Consider the following 24,476-nt stretch of genomic DNA (forward strand, 5'->3'; position numbering starts at 1 on the left):
GAAACATATGATGATAAAATGTGGAGGCAGATTTTTAAAGAACAGCTGAGAACTCTTCCCAGCCCGGGTGTTGTCCACCTCACAGTAGGCTAGTATTCTCTACTCCTCTTTGTTTCTTCTCTTTGGTGATAATGGTTTTTCCTTGTACTGAGTTGATAAAACCTATGAAATTAAAATTTGTCCTTTAGGATAAACATACACAGACTTTTTCATCTGTTTTAGTTCTGGGTCAATAGGACTGAATTAGCCTGGGAAAATGGTTCCTTGACTCAGTCTTGTTAAGTAATAAAGTGTTCCTTTGCCTGCATTTGCTCCTGTGCCTGCATCTGCATCGGGTTTCTCTCAGAAAGAGGAGGCCAATCAATCCCAGGGTCAGGGGCTGAGGGTGCCATGACACGCCATCTAATGCTCCTTCCGTGAATATCTATTGGCACCGTGTTTTGGCAGGACCTTTGCTACTGGGATCTCGTTTTGTGTCTCTTTCCTTTATTCTCCTGAGTCCATGGCCCCCAATCACTCTGGGCCCTCCCATGAGTTTCAAAGGTATCATGATGCTTTACTTCTTTGACATTATTGTTCCCTCTGTTGAATATATTTCTTCTTTTGTAGCGTTTTATCATGATTTGCAATCACATACTTAGTATGTGATTGTTTAATGTTTGTTTCACTCATCAGGCTAAGCTCCATGTAGCAAGGTCTTCATCTGTATTGCTCATCTTTGTCATACCAGTGCCTTGCATAGGTCAGGCACATGATAGACTCTCAGTATTCTGTCAAGGAATGAAAGGTTGTTCAGAATTCTTTACTAATCGCCAAACATTTCCAGTATAACCCACTTTGCATTTATGTATAACAGTTAATCAGATTACCATTCATCCTATGTTGGTTATATTTCAGAATGAAATCTCCTAAATGAAAATATGGGGAGATTTCTCCAGGCTTATTGGTGAGTTCTGGTTGCCAAACTTAACAACTACATTATAATCATTATAGGAAGCACACGGCCTAGGAAGATTGTGAGAAATAAATAATATGATTAGTTTTATGTTGATTCAGTGGATTCTGTTTCAGAGAGTAATGTTCTCCTTGTCTTAAAATCTGAAGCTTCATTCATTTATTCATTGATTTATTCAATAAATATTTATTGGGTGCTTTTATATGCCTAGCATTGTCTGAGGTCCTGAGGATTAGGCAGTGAACCAGACATGGCCAAGAGTCTTCTATCGTACAACCACAAATCATTCCCCAAGTTACACACTTCTCTCACCTACCAGCACAGGTAATCCATTCATCTCATAATGAGCTCTGGACTTTTTAACAGAATAGAAGTAGAAGGACCACTGCTTTTGAAAAAGTAAAGATCTTTGAAAGTTTCTTGAGATATACGGAATGTGATAAATACAGATTTGACAAGAAATTGAAGTTAGAAATAACAGACCAGCATAATTAAAGAAAAAATTAAATTTCAAATATGATAAAAGTATCGTAGAGCAGTGATTCTCATCTAGGGGTTACTGTTTGGGATATATCATAATCACCTGAAATGCTCGTTTTTTTTTTTATTTCTTTCTCCAAATGCAACCCCACAAGGTCACACATGCTCCAATTCTAGAGCAGATTGCCCTGCACAGTGATGTATTTTGGGTGATAACCCTTCTGTACTTATTAAACAAAGGATCAGAACTTCTGTTCTCATGAATTATGAAGTTATTGATTCTTAATCACATGTCTCTATCGCTTTATAATTTTTTTCAATTCTAGAATACATGGGCATTATCCTGTGGGGAGAGATGAGAATATGTTTCATTCATGAGGCAATCAGTTAAAGAATGGTTTTTATAAAGCTCTTTGTCAAATCCATAGCGGAGGATGCTCAAGAAGCAAATATTTTTCGCAGTGATATGAACAGTGCAATTAATTCATTTCACTTTCTACTCTCGGTATAATCAATAAATCATTACCTCTTTTTCACCAGGAATTTATTTTGGTTATTGTTTTCAACTGTATTTTTGGCTTCCTAATAGAGTCATCTGTTAACATAAATTTGAAAGTTGCAAAGTGTTAGTTAAAATAAAAGAAGAGAGTATTTAGATTTAATCAACTGATTTTACTTTCATTAAACTCCAGTAAGGGAAGAACTGCTCATCATTTTTGTTGTTGTTTTTACTGAATACTTTGGCTCTCTAAGTTGGCATTGTTAATTAGCTATACTAAAACAGGTGTTTGGTATTAACCAAACAACAAATAACAATTAAATAGTTGTATGGTGGATTTAAAGTGTGCATGTTAAGAAAATAAAATAGACTCAAATAAAATTGAAATAAATCAATGGAACTGTAGTTCACTTTTTAGAGGAGCCTTTATAATTGTCCTATGTTACCAACTGGTCACTTGCAAAATGAAGATCACAATATTAACTTCTGTATTAACTGAAACAGTAAGTCTTATTCTCTGCGAAATACATTTTAATATGCATAAAAATCTCATTTCTTTAGTGATATTTGATGTGTCAAACTATACCTACTGAGTTTACAAGCCAATTCAAACTACTGTAATATTAGATATGCTTAGCATGATACCCAATGCTGCCTTGCTTTCCCTCCCAGATATTCTGATATTCCTCTAGGAGAGTGACTTATTCCCTTCATCTTGCCACCAATCATCTGTCTGAGCCCTATTAAGAACGCAAAAATTTTATTTTTAAAACCACTACTTTCTTTTCTGTTTCCTCCAATTTGCCGTGGAGGGAGATGCTCACTGTCTACCAGACCTGGTCAGTTCCCTCCCAGATTGCCTGTGCTCTCTGTCTGGAATGTCCCACAATGACTTTTCAGGTAAGATTTTTCTGGGTAAGACAGCACCTGAGCCATTCTCATTGTGATTCTAAAAATTCATAAAACTTCATCAAGCCTTAAATAGTAATAATTTCTGCCTGAGAAAGAGTATCATTTAATTCAATAACTTCAACTGAAGGTTGCATTTTTTTCTTCTGTACAAATTTTGTGTATCAAAGTATATTTATTAAGAAAATTAAGCATCTTGTTTTTATTTACTCTGTTTCCAAGTCTTTAAAAAATATCATTTAGTGATTAGAGACTACTATAGAAATTATTTAGGCAATATTTGGGATAAATGTCTATATAGACACAGGCATGATTCATTTTCATGGAGTTCGCTAATTCATTCAGCAAACAAGGACTTTTAAAAGACTTTTTGTAATATGTTCAAGAAGAAAAGATGAATATAAGAGAATAAAGAACAGAGAATTTCTCCAGAGAATTGAAAGAAAGAAAGGAGGGAGGGAGGAAGGAAGAGAGGAAAAAAAAGGAAGGAAAAAAAGAAGGAAAAGGAAGAAAGAGTCAAACGGATGGTATAGAATGGGAAAAATATAATATCTGGAATTGAAAAATCAATGGATGTGTTTAACAGATCATTAGACATGAAAAAAACAGAATTAGTGAAGTGAAAGTTTAATTGAAAAATACACAGAATAAAAGAGAAAGAGAAAAATAATGGGAAAAAAAAAAAAAAACAGGTGAGAGTATAAGATACTTGTAGAACTCACTTACAAAGGCAAACATCCCTATAACTGAAGTTCTAGTTTGAGAGAAAAGAGAGAATTTTCCAAAAACTGACTTTAAAAAATACACATTATCTTCAAAGAAACAAAAATAAGACTGATAGCTGATGCCTGAAAGAAATGATGGAAACCAGAAGGCATCTGCAAGTGCTAAAGAAAGGAACTGCCGGGAGAGAATTCCATAACAAGCAAAATATCCTTTTAAAATGAAGATGAAAAAAAACACCTTCAGATGAACAAAAACTGAGAGAATTAATTCACTGCCAGTAGATAAATAGGATAAGAAACACTTAGGGGAATTCTTCAGGCAAGAGAAAAATGATCCCAAGATGGAACCATGGAAATGCCAGAATGAATGAAGAAAGGGTAAATATAAACGAAAATTGAATTTTAAAAGTAGCTGTGATGTCTTGTTGAATTTAAAATACGTGTTGAACCAAAATGCATGACAACAGTGACACAAAAACAGAAGGCAGATAAATTGGATTAAATAGTTAAGTTCTAGCAGTATGAAATGACAGCACGGGAGGAAGCAGGAGAAATTTAAAAAGTAGGTCTAATAACTTAAAATCACTCCAGTCCGGGACATTTCAGAGAAGGGAAGGTGGTCCTACACACCTCAATAGCCCCTCAAGGCATCCCTGTCTGCAGCCACACATGTTCCTAACGATGGCAGAATTTCTTTAAGAGAATGTGAGAGTCTACCTTGTATTGAACTTTTTGGAAAGTTTTCACCCCAAAACAGTAAATAACAACAGTTTGAGTACTTAACAGAGTAACTCCAGTTATCTGGAATATTTCTATACTTTTAACAACACACTTTACTTTAAATCTAACCCTTGGAACAAAAGGAATGCCTGAATTAGGAAGTTTGGTGAGCCTAAGAGTTCAGTGTGACTAATAATATAGATAAAAGAACAAGATTTTAGGAATTTCTTGAACATTTCTTTTCTTTGTCTCAACAACATCAATATATTGAGCAGCTCATGTTCAGTAGTGTTCTTTGAAAACCATTGACCTCTTCTCAGCCCATCACCTTTAAAGACATTGGAAATTTGTTTATTAGATGTAATACCCTCTATTATGCACTTTTTTCTCCTTTGCCCAATTGAGTTATTCCAATGTGATTACAGCTGCTGGTCCTTTTCAGCCTGGCATAATGAGGTTCTTTACCATCAAGGTCAAGTTGTGTTTTGCTATGGACGGATGTGGGAAGTCAGTGACTGAAGGCTGGACACGAGGCAGGGTGGAATCAAGGTTGGATCAGTTTTCCTGCTCCTTAAATATTAGTGCTTGCAGTCTTCATTAAGTGTCATCAAAAGATACCCTACAATAAACAAGATATAAACAGAAGGTGTGGATTCTATTCCTGAAATTGATTAACTTTGGACAAGCCACAATCCCTGCACTGTGAGTGCATTCCTTTTCAAGTAGAATTATATAATACAGTTCTCTTCCTGTCACTAGGGATGTGGTGAAGATAAATGAGGGGATCTATGCAGAATGTGCTAAAGTCCTTGAAAGACGCTGTATCAACTGGGTGTGATTTTCTGCTTGTCGTTGCTGTCATCTCCCGTGCCCTTCTCCATTAGCAATCATTACTGTGCTCTGATGGATTGGTGCAGCAGTGAAGCTGAGACAGTGAGATTTAAACAAGAAATTAAGAAGCAACAGGATTTGATAAACCAATTCAGCATTAGAAATCAGAAACAAGGGGGCTTCTTTCTGAGGAGGAGATCAGCCAATTATGAGCAGGTCTTAGAAGGCAATATTAAGAGAATGTTAATATTCCCTTTACCTACTCCCACCAGCATCCTCCCTTCCCTTTCACCTTTCAGGTCAGGGGACAGCAGTGAGGAGCCTCGGGTAAATTCAGAGGCAGGGAGGGGTGAGGAGTTTGAGGCTATATCGACTTTGTGAGTGGGCACAACATTAGCCAGCACTAGCCCCCCTGGGTTGGAGTCAGCAGCTTCCCATGCTAGGATGAGATGTGAAGAGGCATACAAGTTCTCTCAACCACACCCACAGAGCCTGAAAGTATATTTTATAGTCACTCTTAGAGAGACATAAAGCCATATTTCCAGGAAGTCTATGAGTATCTAAACTCATTACATTAAATGACATATGTGGATGATGAACATGAGGCCCTTCCCTCGCCCTTCTCTGTCAGCAGTAACTATTGTGTCTGCTGGACTGATGCATTGGGACAAGGGGACAAGAACTCAAGGGTGGAATAAAAAGTCTGGAGACTCAGGCAATGCAGAAGGCAGTGAAGAAGACTCCCCGAGGAGTCACTATGTGGGGGCCCTTGGCCTTCAGGAGAGCTGCATGGGAACCTCAGGGGACCCAGAGCTTCGGGACCTGAGAATTCAAATGTGGGCAATCCTCAGATGGTGCCATCATGTGCTTCTAGAGAAGGATCAGTGCCTTCCAGGAATCCAGTCCTTCAGTGCCTTTGAGGCCAGGGGAAGATAAAAAGAGAATTGATTAGTTAAAATGTCAAGGTTTTGATGCAATGAATTGATTAAGGTGTACTTGTATATTTGGGGCCTTGGATAAGAAAATGTCTCAAATTTTTGTGTCTCTGGGGAGAGGAAAAGTGGGAGACTTCATCATAAATTCATAGGAACAGATTCTTATTGCACAACTAAATTGGCAAACAATTTCTGACAAATCTCTGCCAAAGGTAGCACTTTAGAATTTCTATATAGATGCTGGAAATATATCACTGACAACTTGGCACTGCTTACTCTGAAACTTGTGTATCTTCCACTGCAAGTGTGCAGAGCAGAATACGCACGTCTGTGACCTCTGGGATGGAGATTCAGCCATGACAGAGTGAGCACCTACTTTGAGTTTAATGTCTGTTCTTCTATCACATATGGTATCTTGTTATTTCCCACACCAACCCTATGAAGTAGGGATTATTACCATCCATTCACAGATGAGGAAAATGAAGCTCAAAGAATTTTGAATGACGTATTTAACATCCCACATGAAAATGTGGCAGAGACAGTCTAGGAACCAGGATCACCTATCCCCAAGTTTGTTTTCTATATAGGAGCCATTTCCATTGACTGTTTTTTAAAAGATTCAACATATTGTCATGCTCAGCAGACAAAGACAGAAAAACAAAAAGTGGTATTAAAAATCATGCATATCAGGATTTTGAATTTTGGAGTTATAGCAGCCAGGGCATTTCCTCCAACCATGGAAAACAGAAAAAAGAAAAAGAAGCAAAAATAGAGAAATGGGGCAACCTAGTATTGGGACACCTCCCCCATAGTATCTACTTAACACATTCAGCAGATGCAACTGAAAATGTGAGTGATTTTCAGTTTTAGTTGTTTTTGGAAACAACCTAACTTGCTTCACACTGGCCCTCATCCTCTTATCCATTGTGTTGGCTGTGGTTTCCACTTATCCGTCCAAAGGCGCTCTTAGTTCACATGAGCTACAGAGCACAAGGGAAGGGGGAGAAAACACAGCTGCACATGTGAAATGCTCCATTTTTTTGTCAGGAAGAGAGGTCACTGAAATTACATATAAGAGAAGACCCCAAAAGCTAGAATGATGATCCAGGACTACCCCTCATTATTTTATAGTCATATTTTTTATAGAACTGCAAGGAAAATATAAAGCCTCTCTCTTTTTTAGGTGAGAAAACATATGCTCAAAAATGACCAGAACCTTACAGGGGAGGAAATTATGGGAAAGGTGGTTATAGGTTACCTAAGTTGACGCAATAAAACCACTATAATATTATTAAATTAAATAAAATATTCAAACTCCACCAATAAAAATGTATATCTTTCCCTCTATCTTCAAGAAAAGAATTAAAATGGGTAGTAAATAACTTCTGCTCCAGTAAAATCATTTTTGCCACTTTTGTCTTTTTATCCATCTCCATAATTTTGAATTCTATTTAAAGTTGTGAATTCCAATCTATCTATTTTTTCATTGGGGAAGCTGGGTCAAGACAGTTTATGTGAGTTACCCAAGGGCAGAGTCATTAATGTGTTATAGCTAAGCTGAAAATCCTGGTCTCTTTTTTTCTAGATTTCTCCTTTCCTCCTTGCCAATCTACTTTATCACTTCTGTCAAATTTGGGTTCAATTCTGTTCAAGGAAGTCTTTCCTAATTAATCCTGATCCTTGATCACTGTCTTGTCCAATACTGCTTTAAACATTTAGTTATTATGGTTATATTATAAATTCTAAAAACAGATGTTAAACAAATCCATTTCACTAAGTAGCTCTGCTTTTTAAAAGCATAAATGTTGTTCCTTGTAAACATAAAATATTTTTGACTATAAGCACTTTGTAATAATAGTTTGATTTTATTTGACAAAAGGGCATGCTAACAGAATTCTATACAGTAAGTGGGAAAATGGAAATTTGCTATTGGGAAAATGGAAATTTGCTATTGGAAAATTTTTCCAAGTATAGGATATAAAAACTTACCCATATTTTTCCTATGATTTAGGGTGACTGATAACTCTGTTGATATTAGGATTTTGTTATATTTCCCTGCCCTGATAGTTGATCACATGTTAGGCTTATGTCTACAGGTATTTCTGTTTGAATAAATAAGGATTTGCAACCTAACTGGAACATTATTTCATGGTAAATTAAGGGAATCCAAAGCATTAATCTTATGGACAAATTATGCAGAAATAACAGTCTCTATGTGTAGTATAAGAGTCAGGCAAAATATTTGACAATTTAATAAGAATAAACAGTTTTTCTATTTATCTGTTACAGTAGAGAATGGCAAGATGGGTTAACAAAGCCAGATTGTCTTTTGCTTTAGGTATAATAGAAGAGAATTGAGCCAAGGATGCTCAAGTGTGTTTAATGGTGATCCACAGGAAGTGTCATGGTGTTATTTTATGCATTCTATCTGCCAAGGAACAAAATCTAAACGTAACCAGTGAGAAAGAACATAGCAGGCAAAGAAAGTACAGTATTTATGCTACTGTGATGTTCAAGTTCAAGAAAAGATAAAAATGCCATTCTCAAGGTAAGCAAGTAGGGAAAGATGCAGTAGTTTGCAGACTATGTTGAAGGTAAGCATAGTCTCTATAAAAAACTATTTACAAAAAGTACTTGGAGCATGTGCTGCACTAAAGACTAAAAGCTATCTGCAAATAGTATTAGGGGCCTTGAAATGAGCCAGATGCATTTCATCATAGAATCACATCAGACAAGAAACCTCCATGGCTCACCCAGAGGAAGGTCAACAGAACTGGATAGGACACCAGACTCAATTAGGGAGAATTACCAGATCCTTACTGAAAGTTTATCTTGTGATCTCCAATATTTAAATATATAAATGTGTAAGTTAATGCCCTGTGAAAACAATTCCCTGCCAGAGATCGATAGCTTAGCACCAACAAGAGGGGAATTTAAATGTATTATAGGGTCTGCTCTGCTACCTTCTCTGTGCAGGGGGTTATAAAATAATGATGTGCATGTTTCATCTATAATAAGGTAGTGGAATATTAATGTTTTTCTTAAATCAATAACCAGCCTCTCCAATTATAAATCGTAAAGTTTCACCCTAAAAGGAGAGGCCATATGCTATAGGCTGCATGTTTGCGTCCCTCCCCAAATTCATATGTTAAATCCTAATGCCCAATGTGACGGTATTTGGAGGTGGGGCCTTTGGGAGGAGATTAGGTCATGAGGATGGAGCCCTCGTGAATGTGATTAGTGCCCTTTTAAAAGAGACCCCAAGAGGGGGCCGGCCCTGTGGCTTAGTGGTTAAGTGTGTGTGCTCTGCTACTGGCGGCCTGGGTTCTGATCCTGGGCGCACACCACTTGTCCGGCCATGCTGAGACGGCATCCCACGCATAGCAACTAGAAGGATGTGCAACTATGACATACAACTATCTACTGGGGCTTTGGGGGGAAAAAGGGAAAAAAGGAGGAGGATTGGCAATAGATGTTAGCTCAGGGCCAGTCTTCCTCAGCAAAAGAGGAGGATTGGCGTGGATGTTAGCTCAGGGCTAATCTTCCGCACACGCGAAAAAATAAAAGAAACCCCAAGAGCTTCCTTGCCTTTTCTGACATGTGAGACTGCAACAAAAAGACAGCTGTCTATGAACCATGAGGCAGGCTCTCACCAGGCACCAAATTTGCTGGCACCTTGATCTTGGGCTTCCCAGCCTCCAGAACTGTAAAAAATAAATTTCTGTTGTTCATAAGCCACCTAGTCTATGGCATTCTGTTATAGTAGCCTGAGCTGACTAAGACATCATGTCTAGGATTTTTGGACCCCTGGAGTCCCACCAAAATCTACATTAGTTTCCTAGGGTTCCCTCAACAGAGTACCACAAACTGGGCGGCTTATAATAACAGAAATTTATTCTCTCACATTTCTGGAGGCTTGATGTCCAAAATCAAATGTTGGCACGGCCATGCTTTCTCTGAAGGCCTTAGGGAAGGATCCTTCCTTGTCTCTTCTAGCTTCCGGTGGTTGCCGTCAATCCTTGACATGTTACCTTCTAATAATCTTGACTCAAACTGGCTAACTGTACTAGATTAGTTCCTTCCAGTTCTCCAGTGAGGCCACCATGTATTTTTTTAATCCAAAACTTTTCCATAAAATAGATTCCCCAAAGCAAAAGTATACTAATATATTTATTTAATAGAAATTTCCAGTTAACCCTCCAAAAATTTTGTAGCAATTCACTTCCCCATCAACAGTGTATCAGTGTACCCATTTCTTTATCCCATTGTCACCACGGGATATTATTAATTTTTAACTTTTTGTAGAGCAGAGGGTAAAAAATGGTCTCCATTCATTTTTGCAAAACTATCTTGAGTTTTAGCACAAGAGTGACCCCATAGCAAATCCTTGTTTTACAGTCTAGAAAAAAAATTGTATGTGTATGTGTGTGTGTTTGTATGCTTTCCAAAAGACAAAAGAAATTACAGTGTTGGAAGGTAAAGGAGATGAACAGATGTTTAAACCTAAGAAAAGCAACCTGGGTGATGACAGAGCTGTCATCTCTAGACACCTTCTCTCAACGAACAGCCAGAGGTCGGCACTGGATCCTTGGCTATGAAGTCAGGGAAAGAATACCTGACTCTTAGCTACTAAAAGGAGAGTAGGAAGATCAATGAGCTCATATCTTTAGCACATTTGGGCATCCCTGGGAAAAGATGCTTTCAAAATGCAAGGTGTTTTAGCTTTGTTCCATAGATTACATAACACAATTTCAAAATATGCAGATATTTTCTAAGGAACTGCAAAAATTTCACTTTGTACATAAAAAGAATCTCATTAAAAAATTCATTGCACTTATTATGTAAGATGCATATCATAACTGGATACTTTTCAGCTTTATTCTCTTTGCAAGGGGCTTCTGACATCCTCCATCTTAATCATTTCCAATTCTACTGATGTTCTTTAGGAGATATTGCATTCTAGAGTCCTTGAGAGGAAAAAAAAAAAAGATGAGAGATGATTAAAAAGAGGTCAAAGATATTCAAATGTGGGTTTCCTATGGGGATGTGGAACTGTCCAGTTTGGTGTAAAAATTCCCCTCAGGTAAGGCTGGTCAACCAGAGTATTTGTAATTGCACTGAAGAATTTTGAACAATTCTGAGCAAGCTAGCTGAAATGTTGTTACTTTCATGTAAAAGTCCCTGGAATTGGTTTCTACACAAGGAGTAAACATTTTTTCACTGGGAGCAATTATGAAATATGTCACTTCAAATATTCGGCCTGGGCTGAGATGCTTATAAGAGGACTGGCCTGAGAGCAGATTACTTAGGCTGGTCTCCACAATGCCTTCCAATTGGTTCAGTGACAATGACTCTCAGGTAAGTTGTTTGGTTTTCTAGAGACCTGCTTAAATCATGCTTACCACTTACCATTTAATGAGTATTTTAAGAAAAAACAAACAAGTAATACCACAAATGTAATGTAATTGCAGGTGATGCCTCTCGAGCTCTGTTTTCCAATTTCTCTCATTGTATTTATGAGTATCCTGATATAGCAAAGAAAATGTATATTTACACCTGTAGGTCTGAGCATAGTTTGTAGCCAGAAAATTATCTCATCAAATTGCATTTGGTTGATGGTTCTAAGAGAATGGAATAGTCTCTAGAAAGATGAAAGTGGGCTGGTTTTCCTCCACTTTATGGAATCCTACAGCCAGGATCAACAAGAAGAGAATGGATTTTGGAGGCAGACAGATTTGAATCAGACCCTGAGGTCATTGCCTCCTCCCTGGGCCTGGAACTCTCCTTCTGCAAGTATCCACATAGCTAATTCCCTCACCTCATTTAAGTCTTTGCTCAAATGCCACCTTCTCAATGAGGCCTACTCTGCCCATCTTATTCAAATTGCAACCCATACCCTACCTGGAACTCTGGATTTTCCTGTTCTTTTTATTTTTACATATTAGGTGTAATCTTCTAAGATACTTTATCATGTATTTATCTTACTTTAATATTAATCATCTATTTTTTTCTCCCAGATACAATCTCCTCAATGGCAGGAAATTGTAGTATATTTCATTGCTGATATATCTCCATACCTATAACTGTGACCTGAAAATAGTGAGTGCTCAAAAAAATACCTGGTGAATAAATAAATAAAACACCTGCTAGAGTTTTTGGTACATAATAGGCTCTCAAACATATACTTCCCTTCCCTTCTCTCCCCTTCAAGCAGTTAAAGCTAAATATAGATTCTTGCTCAAGCTTTTCTTGCTATTATAATGTCATGTGTATAAATTCAGTGACTAATGCCATTGAGTCCTGAATCCTTCTGCTATTTTCTTTAAGAGGTACCATCATCTGTAAGACTGTAAAAAAATAAAAATAACACTATCTATAATAAGGATTTTGAAAATGACAACTATCTTAACGGAATACATAATCTATTCTTTTAAAAAATGCCTAGAGAAAGAAATTCCACCATCCTCCTCAAGATTTATTTAATGTCTAACCGACCCTCCAGTATCTATTTACCATTTATTTTATGCATGCAATTTTCTTCTTATCTTGTTTTCATTGATTATATTTTTGCCTGATTGATTTCTCATGATATTGTTGGAGGAGTCTTTGTGTTGTCTAGTCCTACTGTAGAAAGGATCTTTTCAGTCCAACTTTCCTGTTGATCCATGCAAGGTAGATTCTTCTTTGGTTTAAGTCCAGAGGTTGACATTTTCCAAATCTCTCTTTAGAATTAGGTATTTGTCATAGGTTGGGTTCTTCAGGAAGCGGACACCGAGATGGAGTTAAGTCAGCAATAGGTTTACTAGGCAGTAACACGATTGGGAAAGGAAAAGAGCACAAAACATGATTGGGCAGAGGGAGCTGCCAGGCTGGAATGAACCTAAGAAACTTTCTACCATGGGGGACTGTGGAGCAAGGATTACCCATTAGAGGAGCCCCACTTTGGGCAGAATGGACAGGCCCTGTACCACTGCCTACCTCAGTCATTAGCAGGGGTCACCCCAAGGAGAGCAGTACCTCGGCTCTAAACCTGAGGACGATCCAGCAGGCACTGAGAGCAGGAGGCTGCCAGCTCTCTTGTCTTGAAGGAGGATCTGAGCAGTGCATCTCCCTGTCTGCACAGCATTGTAGCACACGCTGTCATCGCCCTGCCCAGGTCTCCTTGGCACTCCCCCTCCCCGTGCATGCTGATGACTTCCTTGTGCAGGCACCTGTGACATGTCACAGCAGGAGTTCTCTGACGCTTGCCCTGTGTGCACAGCAGGTCAGAGGTGCTGGGGAGTTGTTGTCTCAAGAACAGCCCTCAGCCAAGGAAAGAAGGGAATTGGAGGAAAATATAACCCACCTTTCTCCTCCTTAGATGGGATAACTCTGACACTTGTTCTACACAGTCTCCCAGAGGTCACCAGAGGGATTGAGCCCCAGCCATCTGCAGCATTAACCCGCTCATTAATGCACTCTGTATTGACTTCTCCCCCTTCCCTGTCTCATTTCTCTATCCCCCTATCAGCACTTCTGGGGATCACCTCCCAAGTGAACTTAGACTCAAGTCTTTGTCTCAGTGTCTGCTTTCTTGGGGAATCCAGCCGAAGAGAGATATCTAGCTCTGTATGTGGTGTATAGCACTCTGTCCACTGACTGAGGTGAGACTGGGAGTCAGGAATCCCAGAGGATATTGAGTAATCGGTCCTAATAACCCCCGGGAGGTCAAATAACTTGACAAAGTTTACTCAATGAATTAATGGGAGAGCCAGAAGTAAAGCCCAAGAGTTCATTGATTGATTTTGGGTTAGTTGAATTCTAATCATACATAAGGGGGCTAATGAACATTTAAAGTAGACAGGAGATGTTGTTCTTTACATATATATCCTGTGGTTTCCTCTAAATAGGATACATCACTTTCTACTGAGATGTTACAATAACACTACTTAATGCTCTTATGCCTTTGAGTTTTAGTAATACTTTCATTTATTTAATCCCATTTTTTTCACAGTCACCTGGTCATACAGCTAGAGATTTAGGGCTTCACTTCATTATGAATAAACTCAGGTTTAGAGAAATTAAATGTCTTCATTTGCCTATGGTTAAATTGTTAGTAACTGGAAGAGATAGGACTCATGCCTGTATTTTCTTACTCCGATATAATCACCTTGGCATTTTATCTTCATTTTTTCAAATCCACACACAGGCACAGCAATTATTTTCCCTTTTTTCCCCTTTTAGCATCATCAAGATATTTGTTCCATATATGTACATTTTTATACTGCCATATTTGCATTCTGCTGATCTCTAGGTGGAATTAACACAATAATAAACAGAAAGAAGAAAACTCCCAAGTGATACAAATATCTGAATTTAGTTATTAGTTTTGCTATTTTCTATCAAAATTTTCTACAATGCTGCTGACAGAAAAATGAGTGGCTTATTTCCTCTGCTACTTGTATTAGCTTTACCTTCTGACTAAGATAGAGTTCAAGAAAAAAGAAATGAAATAATAAATCTAATAAGAGGAGTGAAGAAAAGTCACTTGAATAATCTACTTGAAAAGAAATCTTTGAAAAGTTTTCCTACTTTAGACCTACATGTAGAAAAGTCATAATTAATCAGTGTGTACAATACACCCTGATATGAATTTTGAAGAGTTCTCTACAAGCCATCTTTTCACCTCATCTCCAACTCTAATCATTTAATCATATAGAATGCAGTGCCTACCATGTATGCAAACTTGGAGGGCAAAAACAAATATTAAATTATATTTTGAAAGGGAAATATTTAATTTCAAGTTTTAGCAGTGGAAATTAAGGCTGGTTGTTTTCTTCAGAACAAACTGAAATATGAGCAGAAATGAGTGGTGCAAATATGAATATAAAATGAGGGACTCTGATGAAATAAGTCAATCACTTGCATCCTAATTAGCAGGACAATTATACCTGACCGTGGAAATTGTTTGTCAGGATCCTTATGGTCCCGACTCTAGCCAGAGCTATGCAGTTGGTGCCTGGGCATGGAAGTTGAGGTCACAGCTAAGAAGTCTCCTTTGACTACCCATACTCCCTACCCTGGGAGTTGACATCCCCAAAACTAAAACCTAAAGTCCTTCCAGAGAATATATTCTTTCTCTTGGATAGAGACCAAGGAAACCTGCGGGAAGGAGAATATTCCATAGCCCTTAGGAAAATCAGGTCTGCATTAGCTGATCTCAATCATTTAAGATCAGCAGTAGTGCTCAGGAAAATGACCAAAAGATCACGTCTAAGGTGATCAAGATAAAACAGACCAGTTCTCTTTCAAAGAATTCCTTGTGTCCTGGTTGGCCCTGCTGAAAACTTATCCTGAGTTTCTGCCTGAATTCCAAATTGCTGATTTTGGATCTCTGACCTATAGCCATGTCTCTGTGATAAATCCGAAATAGAGCAGACCCCAGGCCATCTCTAGCCCCTCTCACCTGGTATCTGCCTACCATTGCCCCATTACCTAATGGCTTAGGAAGTCCTTCCATGCTCCTATGGGGATTTCAGAATCTGACACAAAAAGAAACCATGCTCAAAGTCCCAAAGAATCACTCACCTTACTAGATAAAGAAGGCTCATATTTCTCCTCATCTCAAGTGCACCATTCAGTTGTGCAGGCTGTAGATGATGGTCTTTGAGCTGGTCTGGCCAGAGAGGAGATAAAGATTTTCCAGTGTAAGAAATATTAGTCCAGATCCTGCTCTGTGAACAAGCTCCTCTTTGGTAAGCAATATTTGTGGGAGACAGACTTCTGCATGGAAAAGTCAGTGCATCTGTCAAAGGCTAAGTCTATGCCCAAAGCTGTCTCTACTCACTTGGCAGCAAAAAACGATTCTAAAACTTGACCACAGCTTTCAGGAGAATCAGGATTTATTGGAACAAGTATCCAAATAACAACAATCTAGAAATATCAGCCATGTCAATGGCATCACCATAGATCTTATCACTGGCGTGTAGCTATGGCCCAAGTCAGTCTTCTCTTTCAGTATAGCTTTAGTTTTAAATGATAATACCTTATATTTGTATAGAACCTGAGAGACCTCTAAGCGCTCTCACAATGCATTACTTCTATTTTATTAGGTAGGCATGCCAAAAACAACTTTCACTATTTTAAAGATAAACAAAGTAAAGATCATATTAGTTAAATAACTTACTCCTAAATGACAGTTATTAGATGGCAACGCTAGGATTTAAACCAACATTTGACTAACTTCAAAATACACTTTATAGAAAACTGAGGTCCAAGTTTCCAAAACTAACTCACAGGAGAGCCCAGTCAAGAAACAAGGATTTCCAATCCTTAAGGATTATTTGTATTACTCAGCAGACTCTCAGTATATTTCTGTATATTTGAGTTTGCAGACATATAAAGTTTTGAGTCTCCATAGATGAGAAACTAATTATCAATGTAGTGTTTACAGAATTCACTCAAACCATGAAGAGAAATACAACACTAAAAAGTCTTCAGGTGACATAATCATGCAATTTCAATGTGATAACCATTGAGATATTTCCCCAACATGGAGAAGGGTAACTTATTAGTGTATCACAGTTTGATGAAACTATCCTCAAAGATAATCAAATCTTTGGCCATGAAAGTTATTGCTCATAAAGCAACCTGCTCTTATCAAATAGGTTTTCCAGGGCTTCTATGTAGAAAAGAAAATACTAAAGGATAACTACATAATCTTCTCTTTTCTCTGCACGTTTTTATTTTTTCTGTTTACAATTTTCTGTAAGGAATTCTTTACGTGCACAAAATCTTATAAACCAAAGACATAGCCTCCACAAGGGAATTCATCCACATAGAATAAAATTCCCATGATGGGAAGGTGGTTATAAAAGAAACTGAACGTGTGAAATAGTATGATTTTGTTTCCGTCAAGTCTTCCCCAGATAAAAATTGTCTGATAAATTCTCTTCAGATCCGTGGAGACATTATAAATCTTCTAAAGCAGGCCAGCCCCACCTTCCTTCTCCTAGCTGGGAATGGTTTTTATTTTCAACATCTAAACAATGTTTCCTAGTGTTTTTAGAATCACACTAGTTGATATTGCTGCTGTTCTGTTTTGAATGAGAATCCATTAACTGTTGACTTCATCTGGCAGTGAAAATGTTCTGAGAGACTAAAACAATTTGTGATAAATTTTCTTTTATAGCAGAGTAAATGACGGTGGAAACTAAACTGCCAAACTACCAGAGAAAAGAGTTTTTAACTGCCTAACTCTAGTTCTAACACGTTATAGGAAACTTTGAAGAATCAGCAGAAGCTTTATTTAGCTCAACAGGAAAAAACACTAATATTTGGACTTCTTGTTGTATTCAATTTTAGTTTCCTAACACGTGGACAGTTTTGCTTTATTTCTCAACTCTCAGCAAAGAGAGAAGCAATTACCTTAGTCCAAAGTTGTTTTTGTAAAAGGTTATTTTGATGATCATGGTGAAACCATTAAAAATAGTCTTGCTTTCAGGACTGGAAAAGGAAAAGGACTTTATCAAACTTAGAAAACAGTGGCATTACTGAATGGGAATTTCAACACAATGTTAGACCTTTGGAAGTTCTAGATAAAAATTCTGCTTGAAATAGAGAAGACAAACAAAAAACACCCCAAAATGAACAATAAACATATACTCTTCATGAAGTTAAGGAAGAAAGATGTCAGCTAACCACATTTTTTATTAAGCTTTCCTATTTAAAATGTCCGTGAATTTAACAGGTGTTTTTATATTATTGGAGTCTCTGTAAGGCTGTCACTAATATGATTGAAATCCTCTTACTTAGTTCACTTCTTTGACTACTGAGGTTTCTTCTTTTCCAACTGAAGTATAAGTCACAAATATGGGATCCTACAGAAATGAAATAAAACTTATGTTCACACAAAAACTTGTACACAAATGTTTATAACAGCTCTATCCACAAATGTGCTTGAACAGGTGACTAGATAAATAAACTGTGGTACATGGAATATTCAGCAATAACAAGGAACAAAATATAGCTACACGCAGCATCATGGACGAATCTCAAAGTCATTAAGATGAGTGAGAGCAGTTGATCTGAAAAGATGACAATATACGATTCCACTTATATCACATTCTCAAAAAGTCAAAACTATTATGATAGAAAACAGCTTAGTGGTTGTCAGGGGTGAGAGATGGTTTGGTTGCAAAGGAGAAGCATAGGAGGAATTGTTTGTGTTGATATAACCGTTCTCTCTTCTAAATGTAGTGGTGGTTGTACAAACCTCTACATGTATTAATACTATACATTCATAAAACTGTATAACAAAAGAAAAAAGCCAATTTTACTCTACGATGATTTTGAAAATACAATTTATTATAAAAAATAATAAAATATTTTTAAAAAATTATTTCACTACCTTTCCTCCTTCTGGAATCCCGTAGGAAGAATTCTCCTACTATTGGCAGCTGACAAAAAATTCTTTTTCTGCAATTTCTTGGACCTTCTCATATTAAAACTGGCTTATCCTTCTTAAGGTAAAATCTGGTGATGCTCGTGTTAGTGATGCCACTATCAACTATTCGATCTGTGCTAGGCATTATTCTAAGCACTTCACATGCAGTTCTGCATTGCATATTCATAATAACCCTGAGGAAGTAAGACTCATTAGGATCTCCATTGTATAGTGAAGAAAACTGAAGCATGGGCCGGCTCCGTGGCTTAGCGGTTAAGTGCGCGCGCTCTGATGCTGGCGGCCCGGGTTCGGATCCCGGGCGCGCCCCAAGGCACCACTTCTCCGTCCAGCGCGAGGCCGAGTCCCACGTACAGCAACTAGAAGGATGTGAACCTATGACATACAACTATCTGCTGGGGCTTTGGGGGGAAAAAAATGAATAAATAAAATCTTAAAAAAAAAAAAAAAAAAACTGAAGCATGAAAATGTTAAATAATTTGCCCAAGATCACTCAGCTAGGAAGTGGTTGACTTCATGTTCAAATTGAGGCAGTCTGGCTATAGAGTTTTTGCCCTTAACCATGACACTATACCACTTCTTTCTAATGTGTGCTGGGTAGACCTGACGAATAAAGAGACTGTTCAAACCACTTGGCTAGACTTTCTATCTCCAAACTTTTGCAAAGGCAGTATAGACATGAGATCCACCAAGTCTTTTCTTCTCCTCTTCAGCCCCACCTCCTATTCCTCCTTTTCCTGAAGGGGTATTACCAGAACTCAAATATTTTAATAGTTTGTTAACTACTTGAGTACAGTGTCTGAATCTAAAAGGGAGACCACCTGCCACCTTCCTGTTGCTGACATACGTTAGATCTTAAAGCACCTGGTTCTAGGGACACGCAAACATTTTGCTTTTAGTGTCACATTGTCTTGTGAGGGAATGACACATATCATTGTCAGAGGTTCATATAAATGGAACTTGTTCCAAGCAGGCAAAATTAACTAATACTGTCTCTTTACCATTTGGATAAACACAAGACAACTCAGTTTTGGATCTGTTTGATTTCTATCAACCCATTATTACCACTGAGTATTAACCTGAAGTGGGATGTTTAATATCTGAAGAGAAAACACTGCATCATAGAAAAATTATCATTCATTTTAGATATTGAACTTCTCTCCCCCAATTTTTTGTTGATACTTAAATTATTTGAATCTTATCATTATTCAATGGGCCAAACACAACTATTCTCACCTTGCTTACCACTCCAAAAATAATAAAGAGGAGTACAAAGAATAAAGTCATTACCGAGAATAAATCTGTCATTCTATCTCAGACACAAAAAATTTATGGTTGCACGTTTCCATCACAATGACGTATAGCTGGGGTCTCACTTTGGGCCAGAAAAAACGGAGCCAAGCAGCTCATCTGAAATAATATAGAAAAGCTCAAGCAATGATAGGAATTTGAGCTTCAGGATATAGTAGTAAACCACGAGGACAGGAAGAAATCAAAGGAAAGAGCGTCACAGAAATGAACAATAGGAAAAGGCAGGAGAATAGATTGTGGCATCTGAATGACAAATTGGCAAAGCCAGACAAGAATGCCTCAGAACAGGCTCTGGAATTGGAGGGTCCACTTGGTGATATTAGTGGTGGGATTCCCTCCATCACCCACCTTGTAACTAGAGAAAGAACAGAATGCCTATAACCCATTTGATCAACCTACATAAACTACATATATAGTTTACTAGTATCAACTAAGCTGGAAAGTTAAGGAAAGTTCTAAGAGGTCTGGTTGCCTCATGTATACTGGGCTGATGGAAGTGGGAGTCACTCACTATTTCCACCAGCCCAGAAGAAAGGGACAGTAGAGACACATTTGAGAAAACACACATCATGTCACTCCCCTGCTGCAACCCTCCAATAAGACCCAAGTAAAACAGGTCAGTCCAGCCGGGCAAGATCAGAAATGAAATAACCGATTGTATAAAGGCATTTCTAGAAAGACAAGAAACAGAATGTAGAAACAATTGCCTTTGACGAGCCTACTTCTAACTGATTTCCAACCCAGCAATGTGGTATTATGGGATAGTTTAAATGATGAATTTTACTGAAATATTTAAATGATTAGCCTACTACATGAATTTGATTTTATAATGTTTACTCCTCGGGATTCTCAAAGAAGGATGAAAAATTTTCAACTAAATGCTTTTACTAACAGCTCCCAGATTTTGTCATTTTATCAGAAATATATTTCTGCCAACAATTTAATACATTTCCATTTCTTTTTTTTAATTTAGCCTTTTGAATTCATATATATTTTTTCCTAGAGCATTGACAAAGAGTGTTGGCAGAATAAAGAATCTCGTTCCTGTGGATTTATGCCCTTATTTTGCAGACTATCACAGAGTACTTCTCTAAAGTCCTTAAAGTATGCGGCAGAGGAAGGGGTTCTCATTCCCCTTGGCCCTCTTATACAGCTTTTGACTGTTGAAACCCACTGTGCGGGAAGGGGATTATTTTCTCATGCTGAGTTTTATAAACACTATGGAACTCCTCCACTTCCTCCTGGATCCACATCAAACTGTAGCGAAGCCTTTTTCAAGCTGTAAACATTTGCCATACAGTATTAGCATGCCACACATGGCCCAAAACACGGCCTGCTCCCCACAAACACGTAGGCAGGAAGGAAGGTTCACATTTGTGATACAAAGACGGCCACAGAATAGTCCCAACTTCTCTGAGCCTTTTTTTTCCTTCTCAAATCTACACTAACTCCATAGAGTTTATCTTCTGTCATGAGCCAACAGAAATAAATGCATGACGCTGTGAAGGCTGAATCAAAAAAGAAGCCTTCCGCACTCATCAACTATTGGTGGAAGGATAAAGTGATATATACTTTCTTGGGGGCAATTTTGTAGCATGCATCAAAAGCCCTTAAAAATAGCATATTTTTACCAGAAAGTCCCACTTCCAGGAATACATCTGAAGGTGATAATCAGAAAATTGAAAAGATGGATCTTTTGGGACTTTTATTCCAAGGTTATTTATAATAACATAAAATAGAAATAGTCAACTAAATGCCCAACAATAAGATATTTCTTAAATAAATGGTGGTGTATTCCTGCAAAAGATACTCTGTAGCCAACAAACTGTTGATGCAGATCTATTTTTCTTGACATGTACAGATGCTCATAATATACCATTGAACTTTTTAAAAAATTATTACATAGAAATAATAGTCTGTTGCCTTTAGAGATTTTTAATTATATAGACATAATGTAATTGCATAGGAAAAGTTTAAAAGCGTTATCTGTACCAAAATGTTATGTGTAGCAAAATATGGTTATTGTTGGTTAGTAAGATTATAGGCTTTTTTTTGTCTTTTTCTTGATTTTTATAATGAATATTTTTATGTTCTATGATGAGAAAAATGGCAGCTCTCCTCTATTTTGAAGAAAAATAACTGGGGGAAAAATAGGAGAGATTTTTCTCTTCACTTTCAGACCTCTGATTCATAATGAGACCAGTCCCCTTCTTAGCAGCTGAGACATAAATAGACCACCAGCTTCTCTTATTTCCTGTCAATAGATGGCTCCGGGAAGCATTGGGAATGGTCAGGCCACGGCTGAAAGACCCAAGTGATATGGAGTTGGGGCAAGTGTGGATCAGTAAATGGCATCTCAGGGGCTTGGATGACTTATGCCTATTCCAAAAGCTGTTGCTTAGAGCCAGAGGTAGTTAGCGTGTGTAGGGTGGTACGGGAGTGGAGAGCTTGCTGAGTGAATGAATGCCACCACAGAGGGCTTCTGTGGAAGGCTGGGCACTGGTGAGCCATCAGGCCCTCCAGAGCACGTGCTTTTTTATCCCACCAGTTCCTCAGAGATCCTTAAGGAACAGCTTCCTCACATGAGACTTCACAGCCCCCCCGGTGTGTGCTACTGCACACTATACATACACCCAAGCACACTCACATGGCATTTCAGTGGCCAATTGTGTATAACACCAAAAGGAGGTGATAATGACACTTTCTCTGTGTCTATATTAAATATGGGATTATAAAATAGACTGATAATTTTTGTTGCATAAAAGTCCTTTGCATGCATCCAAACAGATTAGTGATTATTTTAAAAACACTTAATCAGATTAAGGCTAAAATAAGTAATTTTTTAGCTATTTAACTTTTCCTGATGTATTTTACTCTAATATTCTTTCAGACACACCTCTGCAAAATTTTAAGCAGGAAAATTAGTAATATTCCTATAAAAGCCATTTGTTAACTTTCAAGACATTTGAGGAGGCATCTCATGAAGTCCACTCTAGTCATTTTATAGGGGTCAAGTTGAACCTAGAAATATCTATCTTGTTTTTTCTTTTCTGATAGTAAAGTTCATGAAAAATAAATCTGTTCCAAAAATATTAACTTGGCAGTTATTTTTGCCCTCGGAGATATAAAACATAATGTTCTTAAGTTTGGAAGTATTTTTATAGCATTATATAGCTTAAGATTAAATTATGCTTACCCACCATTCCCCACTCTCACCACAAACCTTAAGACCAATATATTAGGTTGTAACATAAAAATGCCAATATTCAACTAAAATAACTGGTAAAATCATAACTTTCTGGCAGAATAAGTCAGTTTGTCTTAAAAAGATCTTTGAAGGGACACATAACATAGTCAGAATTACTTCTGGTGAGAATACTATACTTTATTCATATCCTGTCTTTTTTTTTTTTTTTTTTTGGTGAGGAAGATTAGCCCTGAGCTAACGTCTGTTGTGAATCCTCCTCTTTTTGCTGAGGAAGATTGGCCCTGGGCTAACATCCATTCCCATCTTCCTCCACTTTATATGTGGGATGCCTGCCACAGCATGGCTTGCTAAGCAGTGTGTAGGACCACGCCCAGGATCAAAACCTGCAAACCCCAGGCCACCGAAGTGGAGCACACGAACTTAACACTACGCCACTAGGCTGGCCCCCATACCCTGTCTTTTTAACCACTTCTACCCCCCAAAGAATCCAATCTATTTCTGTGATACCTCAAACTCAAGTGTGAGTATTTTGGGGGGTGGGGGAGAGTGGTGACATGGCTGGTCCTATAGGTGAGATTATCTCCGTATTAACTAGAAGGCAGAATAACGCCTACTATTATAGGAAAGACGTGTGAACGTGACTTTACAGCCACAATCGGCATTTCCAAATGACATCCATTTTGCCTACAAGAGTAAAGAGAACCATGTCTAGGAAAGTGTGACCTGGGGCAGATTCTTCCGTTAGGCTTTCACAGCCTGTCCTTGAATGAGCAGTAACAGCATTCTCCCCAAATCCTTACCCGCACACATGCATACCCACACATCACAGAGTAATAGACTGGGCCTTCACACAATCCATCAGTTACAGTTCCGAATAGGAAGAAAAACTTAGGTTGTACTGTCAATCTACTCATCAACAGACGTTCTTTATGATAAAGTTTGTTCCTACTCTGTATATTCTGACTAAAACTGTACATTCTGTACTATAATTCTGTATCTCACTGTTCTGTCCTTATCTGTAATGCAATTTCAGAATAGCTCACAGATAATTGAATATATTATATAGTGTGAAATAATGTCATTGGAACCAAGAAACTAGACAACAAACCAGCTTTCAGCTTCAACTCTCTAAATCTTCTGGCTTTCAAATTTTTTTATAAAGCATTTAACATTATTCTAACATCAGGTTTTCTTGGAGTTCAATGAGAATCCAGTTCAAAGAGACTTCGGGTCAGCTCTGGATAAGGACATCAGCTGTAATGGCTACTTGTAGCTGTTTATCTGTTTATCTTTAAGAGATAACGAGCCCCTTGTTCTATGGCTCATCTTCTCGTTGGTGCAGAAGGAAGATGATCCAGACCCCGCAGGTCTTTCATAGTAGCTGCCATCACAGTATGCTAGGCCACAAGTGACAGACTTGTCACCATTTCCAGAAACAAATTTATTATGGAGACTCTGGGA

At 37.8% G+C, this 24,476-nt stretch overlaps 1 protein-coding gene across 3 annotated transcripts in view; it reads right to left on the reverse strand.

Moving 5' to 3' along the window:
• Positions 1 to 24,476, reverse strand: part of LOC147914632 (uncharacterized) — a 63,354-nt gene that overhangs the window by 21,370 nt on the left and 17,508 nt on the right. For all 3 annotated transcript variants that reach the window (XR_015555114.1, XM_087443294.1, XM_087443295.1), the window contains one exon: positions 15,622 to 15,709. Coding sequence is in view for 2 of the 3 variants with exons in the window: in XM_087443294.1 (XP_087299420.1) it covers positions 15,622 to 15,709 (88 nt within the window). In the remaining variant the exon portion in view is untranslated. The remainder of the gene's footprint in view (positions 1 to 15,621; positions 15,710 to 24,476) is intronic.

This window comes from Ceratotherium simum, chromosome 18 (genome assembly GCF_057802395.1).
Source record: "Ceratotherium simum simum isolate JZ-2026a chromosome 18, ASM5780239v1, whole genome shotgun sequence".
NCBI lineage: Eukaryota > Metazoa > Chordata > Mammalia > Perissodactyla > Rhinocerotidae > Ceratotherium > Ceratotherium simum.